Raw genomic sequence first — 11,969 nt, 5'->3', positions numbered from 1 at the left:
GATCTTGGCTCACTGCAACCTCCGCCTCCCAGGTTCAAGCGATTCTCTTGCCTCAGCCTCCCAAGTAGCTGGGACTACAGGCGTGTGCCACCGTTCTCAGCTGATTTTTGTATTTTTAGTAGAGACAGTTTCACTATGTTGGTCAGGCTAGTCTCGAACTCCTGACGTCAGGTGATCCGCCCGCCACAGCCTCCCAAAGTGCTGGGATTACAGGCGTGCGTGAGCCACCGTGCCCGACCTGACTGCTTATTTTATATAAAGAACTACTCTAAGTGGTTATCATTATTAATATTGAAATTATTTACTTTTAAGCATAGTATGTACTGTGTTCTCATTTAAATTTTATGTCACTTCTGAAGCCCTGTCATTAGTAGTTATGTTCATATTACAGATGAGGAACTAAGGTGCTGAGAGATAGGAGCGCCAACAAGAACAGCGCCTGGCACAAAGCAAATGCTCAGTAAACATTTGACAAATGAATAATTGAGCGAGCAAACATGCCCAAGATCATTCACACAACTGAGTGCCAAATTTGACTGACTAAGGCTCACTCTTAGCCTGCACACTACATGTCTTTATTTGGATGAAGTAAGTGAGAACATTTATGGACAGAAAAAAATGCGTCTGGCAGATGAAAAGGTTTAAATAAGGGAAGAATTACAACTGGTTTCACTGATGAAATAATTAAAGAGGCAGTAGAGTGTTGATAGTAAGAGCCAAGTCTTTGGAGCCAGAAAGATCTGATTTGAAATCCTGTTTCCTGTACTTATTAGTTGTATAACCGCCTTGATTGACAGCTTCACCTCTCTTTACCTCAGTTTTGTCATCTGTAAAATGGAATAGTGATCATGTCCTAATACGAATGTGGGATTAAGAGGGATAATACATAGATCTTGGCACTTAGTAAATACTCAATAAATAATTAGAATAATTATTACTAGCAGTTAGTTCTTGAGAAAGAGAAATGACTTAATGGAGATGGTCTAGAGGAAGCTGAATCTTGCAGTGGCAGCTGGGATAAATTAGAAATCAAGAGAGCACAGGCAAGAAGAGTAGAAAGGTGTTGAAGTCATGTAGTTACCAGGTACTGCAGTGAGAGAGCAGTAGTATGAATGAGAGAAAGGGGGGATGGTGGGGACAGACAGACAATGTAACATCATAATCAGAATGTTGTGATAAATTTATTGGCATTTTATATCTTTTTGGAGAATTCTGAGGTGGTCGTAGACAGTCTGTCATTGGAGTTAGTATTTAAATGTCCTTCAGCTTATAGCTCAAAGCTCAAGAATTATTGTCCTAATTATGACATCCTGAATATATTGGCAAAACTTACTTTCCCTTTCTGGCCATCTCACCACCACCAAAATAATGTCAGTTTTCTCATAGTTTTTTGAGATCTAAAACAATCCATATGCTCTCCACACATACTCCTCCCCCAGGTATGTGTTTCCTTGAACACGGTCTGCTGACTGAAAACCCATGTCTTTTTTATTTCAGTGCAAGCAGCTAATGATTCAGTCTGTAGACTCCAACAGAGGGAACAGGAACGAAAAAAGGTAAAAGATCATTTAGATAACGGGGCATATAAGTCTTGGGTGTTTGTTACATTATTAGCAATTGCTTTGGATCAGAAAATTCTCTGAATGCAGTGATTTTTACATATTTTAAAATGGCTGATTCATTGAAGATGTGTTGAGAAGGTATGGTCACGTGGTCATACCATCAATATTTTTATAAATTGAAATTGCAGAACTCTCTTTTTTCCTTTTCAACATTTCCATCTTTTCCCTGAAAGTGGTATTTGTCTCCTGGAGGAGACAGAAAATAGGACTTTTACATGTAACAACAAATATCCACCAGATTGGAGATATAAATCTTTCCTCTGAGCCTGAAGTATTGAGTATATTATGTATATTTCTTCTAGAAAAGGAAGCATTCATGCCTGTGGATAGGTTATTTAATGAATAGCCATAGGAGTATTTGAATCATTTGCTGGGCAGTGCATTGCTTATTTGAATTATATGTTAACTAAATTCAGATGTGGAAAAATAGCACAAGAATTTAAGTTCCTGTGATAATTTGGTGTTTTTCACTTGCAATTATCATCAAGTGTTTTTGTAACTTACTCATTGCTCTAAACTAATGAAGATACATCTTACACTTATTAAAAAACATTGAAAAGACTAAGTCACTCTGAAAATAATACCTTTTTGCTTGTGTGTGTGTATCAACAAATGTTACTGTCTCCATTTATCTGGAATGTGTTGTGGTTAATCCACAATAATAGTTCAGATCTGTCCCTGTATAAAAATATAATGGAATGAGCCTTCTCAGAGTTTCAGTTTCTGTACCCTCTGCTTAAATCTAAACATTGATATAAAGTTTGAAAAGTCAACAATTTGCTAATTTACACTTCATTGAAAGGACTTGACATTTAAGACAGATGGGAATGCTGCCCAAGGATAGTGGGACCCCGCAGGCCATTCGGGAAGCAGGCCATGGCTGAGCTCCTGGATGCAGTGGCAAGGCAGATCTGTGGTCAGGGAAGTTTGTGTCAGGATGGGGTGCTTGCGCAGCGTGCAGAGAGTGCTGGAAAGGCAGGCAGGGCTGGGGGACGTAAGTGGACCATGACAGACTGGACAGCAGATACATTTTTAATTCCTCTGCTGTGCTAGGTGCCACTGGGGATGATGGATTTTGCTAATTTTAGGGCAGTTCCTACACTTAAGGAGCTAAAAGTCTTGGAGTCCCAAAGCACTAACCCTGTAATAATAGAGGATAAAGTGAGAACTGTGATCATTACTAATAACTTTTTAGGATCTTGGCAAAAGTATAATTTATTAGGAAGACGATGGCATTCAAGCCTGACCTTGATTGGTAGGAATTCAGTTACTGGAAGATGAGAAGAGAGATATTGTAGGGCAAGGAATACATTGTAAGTAAAGGCGAAAGATGTGAGAAGTCAATATTGTCTCGTGGACCTGGTATGGAGACTGTCTAAATGGACATTTCTAGAGATTACTGTGGATGATCTTAAATGCTGTATTAAACAATTTGTTGTGGGGACATCAGAAACTTTCCGTTTTTTGAGAAGCCGAATAACTGTCTGATAGAACACTGGCTGTATATTTCAACACATGCGGTTCTCTTGGCTCTCAAAATAAAAATGAAGACGTATCGCATGCTACATGTTACCTCTCTGACATGTTGCTGTATGATTTAAGTAGAGTCAGGTGAGTGTGCACCAGCACATTAATTGGTCTGTTTTTCTAAGACATTGTCAAAGCAGTGAAAAATGGCAATTTTTGTCATTCTTGAGCAGAAGGAACTGAAAATTAAATTTTAATTTGAACAGTTTCTCTTGTCGCTTTGAACTATTTCTACATGTGGTGTATTGGCCCTGTGTACAGTAGGAAGATGACCAGATTGGGTAAGAATACCTGGCTTCTTTTATTTCTGGTATTGGTTCCCTTTACTAGCTAGCTATAAGCCCTTGGACAAATCCTTGAGCTTCCAGCTCCTCGTCTGCAAAATAATGATCTATTCTACTTATCTGATAGATCGAAGGGTAAATTGCATTATAAAAATTATTTGAAATGACTTTGAAAATTGTATCTCACTGTCAAAATGTAGAGTAGCATTTTTTTCCTGCCAACTCACTATTTGTTTAAGATGCGAGCAGTCACTGTGTGGATAAGAGGCCTGCCATAGTCTGTTAGAGTCTGTGAAGAAGCACTTGAGAAACCTTCCCATTGATGATTTTGCAAATTAAAAAGTGCTGTCTATCCCATGGTTTAAAAAGCACTGGCCACAAGAAATAAGAATATTTTAAGCCGAGCGTGGTGGCTCACACTTGTAATCCCAGCACTTTGGGAGGCTGAGGCGAGCGGATCACTTGAGGTCAGGAGTTTGAGACCAGCCTGACCAACATGGAAAAACCCCGTGTCTCCTAAAAAATATATAATTAGCTGGACGTGGTGGTGCATGCCTCGTTTAATCCCAGCTACTGGGGAGGCTGAGGCAGGAGAATCACTTGAACCCGGGAGGCGGAGGTTGTGGTGAGCCAAGTTTGCACCATTGCATTCCAGTCTGGACAACAAGAGTGAAACTCCATCTCAAAAAAAAAAGAGAATATTTTAATATTTAATATGAAGTACACTTCTTTTTTTCTTTTTCTTTTTTTTTTTCTCTTTGAGACGAAGTCTCACTCCGTCGCTGCCCAGGCTGGAAGGCAGTGGTGCAATGGCTCACTGCAATCTCCGCCTCCCAGGTTTAAACTCTTCTCCTGCCTCAGCTTCCCAAGTAGCTGGGATTACACCTGTAATCCTAGCTAATTTTTGTATTTTTAGTAGAGACAGGGTTTCGCCATGTTGGCCAGGCTGGTCTCAAACTCCTGACCTCGGATGATCTACCCGCCTCAGTCTCCCAAAGTGCTGGAATTACAGACCTGAGCCACTGTGCCCAGCCTGAAGGACATTTCTTATAGATATTATGTCTAGGGGTATTTTAAAACTAATTTTTATAGAATATATATTAAAAATTAGTATTTTAAAATATAGTGAAACTTTGTTTCACCAGAAGTTGGTAAGTCTGTGAGACTTAGTTTGTAAGCAGACTTAGATTTGTTACCCTGATTTTCTTTCCTGAAGATAATTTAATAAATTAACCAGCTTAAAGTCATAAACAGATGTCCTCCTTTGCTCAGAGAAAAGTGAAAATTCTTTACATTTTTATTAGAGCAATAAACTTTCAGTCGTGTCTTTATTTCTTTTTTCTTTTTCTTTTACTTTTTTGTTTTACTGCCATATGTAGCTTCTTCTGAAACTGTGACGTGGCAGAGGTTTCAAACCCCACACATACACATGTGTGTGCACACACACATATGTCATAAAGGTAAAGTTTAATTTCTCATCTAGCCAATGTAAACAAAGCAAAAGACCTGACCTCTAGCTGCATTTTCAACCTAATGTTAATTGTTGCCCTTGGGTATACTATTGCATACATTTTATATCTGTCTCTTATACACATCTAGATGTGTATAAGAGACTGCCATTACTCATTAATTCTTTTTTTTTTTTTTTTTTTTTTTTTTGAGATGGAGTCTCACTCTGTTACCCAGGCTGGAGTACAGTGGCGCCATCTCAGCTCACTGCAACCTCTGCCTCCTGGGTTCAAGCGATTCTCCTGCCTCAGCCTCCCAAGTAGCTGGAATTACGGGCGCATACCACCACTTGTGGCCAATTTTTGTATTTTTAGTAGAGACGAAGTTTCACCATCTTGGTCAGACTGATCTTGAATTCATTAATTCTTTTATGTCAAGACAATTTGTGGATTTCTGTAGGAAGTAAACTGATAAACGTCATTCATACAAATCATATTTCCCACAATTGATATCTTAAAGTACATTCAGAAGAACAATAAATGCACATTCCCTAGTTATTTGACATGTCTTCAAAACTACCACTAGTACAAAGTTGCATTTTGGGCACTAGCAATAAGAATAGTGAAAGGAAAATATAAAATTCACTGGCTCTTAAAAATATGCCACCGGTGGAGATGAGATGGTTAATAATATCTGTCAATAATTTAAATTTAGGTTCATGCACAGGTGTCAATTTTTGAAGCCCTGTTCAACCAGACTGGAAGTAATTATGAAGTAAATGTGAATGCTTTTGATTCACCTTGTCCACAAATATTTATTAGATGCAGTTATCCTTCTTTATGATTACTTTCATGAGAGCAGCAAGTTCAAATGGCTTATACATTGTTTTTAATAGAGTTTGAAAATAGAGTAACGTATCAGTACATACTGTTCTATATAAAATCGTTTTTGGCAGTTGTTATACTGACACTCCTTACCAAAGGAAATGGTTTTTCCTGTGTCTCTGTAAGGCATATATAAAATTAATGGCATGTATATTACTGGCAGATGCTCTAAAATACCTTTTAGACCTTAGTTGGATTATTCAGAGTTTTCCCGTAGACCAGGGTTTCTCAACCTCAGCACTATTTGGACCTGGTAATTCCTTATTGTGGGTGCCGTCCTGTGCATTGCAGGATGTTTAGCAGCATCCTTGACCTCTGTCGACTAGATGCCAGTAGCACCTTCCCACAACCTGTGCTATGATAACCAACAATCTCCTGGGGGAGAGGGTTGTAAAATGCCCTCCCCTGCCCCCCATTGAAAATCACTGACTTAGACGAATCTCTGCAGAAGTGTGTTTCTATTTCGTAATCCAGACTTCTTTTATATACCTGGTTCTAGACACCTGTCTTCAGGATTGGTTTCTATTTCAAATTATCTTTAATTGGTGGAGGGCGGTGAGTGCCTGCATGCATGCCAGTTTATTATTATTTCTTTCTCTGTTGTAACTTATGTATATATTTTACTAAGTAGAAAGAGATAGCACCATTATAGTTAATTACTTTTGGTGTGTAGTTATAGGTTATTAATAAATTCTCTTCATTTTCTTTTAAAGTTGGCATTTTCTAAGTTTATCTTGAAGAGTGCAGTTGATTCCATTTAAGAAGAGCCCACTGAAACTTGATGTACTTTTTTTTTTATTGTGGCAGAATTCATATAACATTTACCTTCATAACCATTTTAAAATGTACATTTCAGTGGCATTATCTATATTCACATTGTTGTTCAACCATCACCACCATCCATCCACAGAACCTTTTTTTCTAAATTTATTTATTGCTATTTTTTTGAGATGGAGTTTTGCTTTTGTCACCCAGGGTGGAGTGCAGGGGCGTGATCTCGGCTCACTGCAACTTCCACCTCCCAGGTTCAAGCGATTCTCCCACCTCAGCCTACCGAGTAACTGCGACAACAGGCGCCTGCCATCATGCCCAGCATGCCCAGCTAATTTTTGTATTTTCAGTAGAGACGGGGCTTTGCCATGTTGGCCAGGCTGGTCTTGAACTCCTAACCTCATGTGATCCACCCACCTCAGCTTCCCAAAGTGCTGGGATTACAGGCATGAGCCACCGCACCAGCCCACAGGACTCTTTCATATTCAAAACTGAAACTCTGTACCCAGTAAGCAGTAACTCCTCATTCCCCTTTCTCTCCACCCCTGGAAACCACCATTCTACTTTCTAGCTCTATGAATTTGACTGCTCTAGATTCATCGTGTAAGTAGACTCATATAACGTTTGTCTCTTTTGTGACTGGCCTATTTCTTTAGTGTAATGTCGTCGAGATTCGTCCATGCTGTAGCATGTGTCAGCATTTCCTTCTTTTTTAAGGCTGAATAATATTCCATTGTATGTGTAGACTACATTCTGTTTATCTGTTCATTTGTCTATGGACATTTAGGTTCTCCCACCTTTAGCTATTATGCATAACATTGCTGTAAATGTGGGTGTACAAATAGCTGTTCAAGTTCCTACTTTTAATTTTTTTGGATATATGCCCAATAGTGGAATTGCTGCTTTGTATGGTAATTCTATGTAAAAACCAAGGTTTTTATATTCTTTAAGCACAATGTTCTTATAACTTTAACCACTTTTTTTGTTGTTTTTCTGATTTCTTTATTTTATTTTTAAGGAGCAGTTTCCAAGTCATTTTATTCAGAATTTTATGTTTCTTGAATCAATAAACACTATACAAAATAATGTCAATGTAAAAATGGCTACCATTTTCTCTCCTCTGCTTCCCCTACATGGGGACAATCCCCTGGGCAGCCTCACTCAGGAGTTTTATGAGCTCTCCCTCCAGATTTGTTCCAGCAAATGAAGTTCAGTGACATAGTCCCTTGAATGATATCCAGAGAAACTCAGCTGGGGTGGGGAGAGCCTCTGGAATCTGGAGGTAACGAGCTTAGGGAAATGAATTAGTGTTTTTGGGGAGAAGAAATGGCCCCTAGGGCAAGAGCCTACCCCAAAGAGAAGGGTGTCTGACATGTTCACAGTTAACTTCTTTTGCCTCAGGAAGTGGTATTTGTACAGAGAAAAAAGTGACAAGATGTCCATGCCATCCTCACACGCCTGCTGCTCCTCTGCCCCTAGCTGGGGCCAGGCAGCAGGACAGCCTCTCAGACAAGGTCAGCAACATTGAGGGGCCTCTCCTTAATGGAGATGTTGTGGGTCTCCATGTCTCGATGGGTCTTGTCATCTGTCACCATGAACTTTGATGACTTTGGATGGAAATCTTAAAAAAGATATTCTATACTTTTATGTTTTTTAAAAAATTTATTAAATGTTACAGAATAATTTTGTAGGAATCAGGCATTATTGAGCATATCCGACTTTATATAATGGTGAATATGGTGATGTCATTGGGGAAGGAGAAAGATACTGTGCTGTGTTTCTGTAGCAGCCGCCCTCAGATACTGTGTGTTTTAAGTTTTTCATCTGCCTCCTCTTTTGCTATAAGGCTGATGCCTGTTATTCTTCCCTCGTTTATCAGCCTTTTCATTTTCTATCTTGTGATTTTTTAATAGGGTGTTGTCTTAGAAACCAGTTAACTAAGCGGGTTAGAATTGTGTATAATGTAGGTCAAATAGGCTCAGAATCAGAAGAGCTTTTCATGAGCCCTGCAATATTTGTAAATGGACTTTGTAGTATCTTTTTCTTTTGGATGACTTAAAGGTCTTACCACGTTCTCAACTAAGTTTCAGATAAATGTTATTTCCAGGTATCTGGGTTTTATTTGTATGTAAAGACCGCAGTATTGTCAATACATGAATGTATAGGCGACCCCCTCCCCTTTTTTCTTTACTAATTGTTGTAAAAAATGTAAGAATGGGCTGGACACGGTGGCTCATGCCTATAATCCCAGCACTTTGGGAGGCAGAGGTGGGTGGATCACCTGAGGTCAGGAGTTCCAGACCAGCCTGGCCAACGTGGTGAAACCTTGTCTCTACTAAAAATACAAAAATTAGCCTGGTGTGGTAGTGGGCGCCTGTAATCCCAGCTATTTGGGAGGCTGAGGCAGGAGAATCGCTTGAACCCGGGAGGCAGACGTTGCAGTGAGCTAAGATTGTGCCACTGCCCTCCAGCCTGGGCAACTAGGAAACGATAGCATGGAGTGACTGTAAGAACTTCTTGATGAGGAAGCAAAACTAGATTTTTATTTGGATTTGGCGATTGTCATCTTTTAGCTTATTTTCACTCAGCCTACAAGGCCAATAAGCGATATGCCTGATATGAACAGGCTACTTGAATATGTTTATCTTTATTCATAATATTCTGAAACTACACAATAGAAATACTGATCTTTGGCAGTATCTTATTCACTAATATATTTCAGTATCTTAAAGGCTGTTCTTGTAGCCAAATGGTTAATAATGGCTGCATCGAGGATTAAATTGAATATAGGAATGGAGGGGAAAGTCTGTTGCTCTTGAGTTGTCTATATTGTTTGAATTATTACAATATGTTGCTAAAATTATTAAAATTAAAGAACAAAAACTGAAATGGCAGGGGGATAAAAGTAGAGTGATCTGCCTTCTAGATGCATCGCTTGTGATTTGTATAATATTTACCTTTTATTAAGTTCCTCAGGCACTGAGCTAGGAACTTGACATGTTCTACCTCTAGTCTTTATAAGTATTATTTATGGATGCGGGGTATTTATTTTCCTCATTTTAAAGTTAAAGAAACTAAGTTGCTCAGCATCATGCAACTAGTGACAGGTAGACCAGAATTTGAAGCGAGCTTTATATGCCTGCCAAAGCTACATTTTTCTTTATTGGGCTGTACTGGATAAAATGCATTCTGGTTGGGAAGGGGAACACGGGCTCTTGCCTTGTGGTCCACGTCGCAGGGTCAGCTGAGCCAATGATGACTTTTCATTTACAAAGAAATGAACAAATTAAGTAACATCTGAGTATGCATGTTTAATATTCTCTGTGTTTATTAAAACACAACTAAAGCTAAATATCATTTTGATGAAGTTTATCTGCATTTTTTCTTTTTCTAGTGTGACTGTGGCTTTTCTCTTAGACTGTAACAGTTATTTCTAAAGTTCCATCAGAATAGTTCAATAAACTCTTCATGCATCTTTTGGAGAGTTATAATCTATAAGGCTGAAAAGTTAAAATAATTCTTTGCATTTTGTTTAACCTGTTTAACAAATTTATTGGATGAGTAAACCCCTCCCTAATCCTCTCTCCCTACCACTGTAATATCTGTTCAGATCCCAAGTGTCTGTGGGACATATTTTAGAGCAATGTTTGACTGTAAAGGAACAGTCAAACATTTTAGAGGAATGTTTGACCAAGAATTTTCAATTGGAAAGAAGTTGACGTGAGTCTGAAGTTGAACAGTCTTGGTGCTGGGGAGCTTCAGATCAGCCAGCCTAGCAAAAAGGCTCTCACAAGAGCGTTTGTCTTGTGAAAGAGATTTTTAGCTACCTACGTAAAACTTCCTCTAGAAAGATCTGATTTGTACTCTGTGATAGAAAAGGCGTAGGTTTGGGTATCAGAGAGAACTAAATTTGAATCTACAACCAAGCTATTAGGTGAGTGACCATGGAGGATAAAAGTGTCCTTAAGCCTTAATTTCTTTGTCTGTAAAATGAGAATAATGTCATCTTAAAGGAGAGGCTTTTAGAAGTAGCTATGCAAAACAACTAGCAGAAATTTGCATTTTATGGGTACTTAGAGCACATTGGTTTATTCAGCCCTTCATCCTGTTTGTCGTCCTGACCCGAATGAGAGAGAAAATAGAACAGCAAGAACATGATGAACAGCCTGAAGATGGTTTCTTTTTCCTAGTAGCTGTTTTTCTAGTGGCTGACATCTGAGTTAACCAGCATCTGAGTACGCTGCGTGTCCCTTTTTCATTCAAGTGCTGGAATTAATATGCCAGAATTAACAGTGACTTTGGGTGCTTTGTTGGGGGGGGGGGGGTGTGTGTGTGTGTGTGTGTGTGTTTTGTTTTTGTTTTTGAGACAGAGTCTCGCTCTGTCACCCAGGCTGGAGTGCAATGGTGCAGTCTTGGCTCACTGTAACCTCCGCCTCCCGGGTTCAAGCAATTCGACCTTGTATGTTTTTATAGTTTGCATATCCCAGTTTTTGTTTGTTTAATAGAACCTAATCTGTATCAAAACTTAACTGCTAATGACATACATGTAGAATAGTTGAAATAGGGATGTAAAGTTATTTTTTCATACTCTCTATTTAGATTTTTGTTGTACGTATTCAAAGTTAATAATTGAAATTATACTTTGGAAGGAGGGAGAAAACTAAATTTATACCTTTTTTATTTATACAGCATTTTATCTGTATTACTGTGGTGTTAGAAAGAAAAACAAAAAACCTTTCATGCTTATATAGCAGTATTAAGGAACATCTCAAGAACTGAGACATTTGACGCAGATGTTTGAGATGTTGATTTGCTTTAAGGACTAGAACTGACCCAGAGGAGATTTCTTTCTTTCTTTTTTTTTTTGAGAGGGAGTCTCACTTTGTCACCTAGGCTGGAGTGCAATGACGTGATCTCATCTCACTGCAACCTCTGTCTCCTGGGTTTAAGCAGTTCTCCTGCCTCAGTTTCCCGAGTAGCTGGGATCACAGGTGCACGCCACCACACCGGCTAATTTTTATATTTTTAGTAGAGACAGGGTTCTGCCATGTTGGCCAGGCTGGTCTTGAACTCCTGACCTCAGGTGATCTGCCCGCCTCAGCTTCCCAAAGTGCTGGGATTACAGGCGCGAGCGACTGTGCCCAGCCCAGAAGAGATTTCTCGAGTTCTCCTCTAGTGACTAATAATTTATGATTCTTTTTAATGCACTTAAAAATATTTTATGTAAGACAGACATTTTGACTTCTTATAGCAATGATTCTTTTAGCATGTATTTTTTTAAATTGGTTTAAAAATATCTGCAGTGAAATGGTATTTGAGGAGAAATAGGAATATGAAAAAATACTTGGATTGTGTTTGATTTTATCGTTTTATACTATACGCTTAAAAAAAATTTTTTTTTTTTTTTTTTTTTTTTTTTTTTTTTTTTTTTT

General features: G+C 38.6%; 1 protein-coding gene across 3 annotated transcripts in view; it reads left to right on the top strand.

Moving 5' to 3' along the window:
* Window positions 1-11,969, top strand: part of BLOC1S5 (biogenesis of lysosomal organelles complex-1, subunit 5, muted) — a 77,361-nt gene that overhangs the window by 62,601 nt on the left and 2,791 nt on the right. For all 3 annotated transcript variants that reach the window (XM_011989628.1, XM_011989629.1, XM_011989627.1), the window contains one exon: window positions 1,498-1,556. In XM_011989628.1, the coding sequence (XP_011845018.1) occupies window positions 1,498-1,556 (59 nt within the window). The remainder of the gene's footprint in view (window positions 1-1,497; window positions 1,557-11,969) is intronic.

This window comes from Mandrillus leucophaeus, unplaced genomic scaffold (assembly GCF_000951045.1).
Source record: "Mandrillus leucophaeus isolate KB7577 unplaced genomic scaffold, Mleu.le_1.0 Scaffold36, whole genome shotgun sequence".
Classification (NCBI taxonomy): Eukaryota; Metazoa; Chordata; class Mammalia; order Primates; family Cercopithecidae; genus Mandrillus; species Mandrillus leucophaeus.
This window is presented reverse-complemented; position numbering and strand designations above follow the sequence as displayed.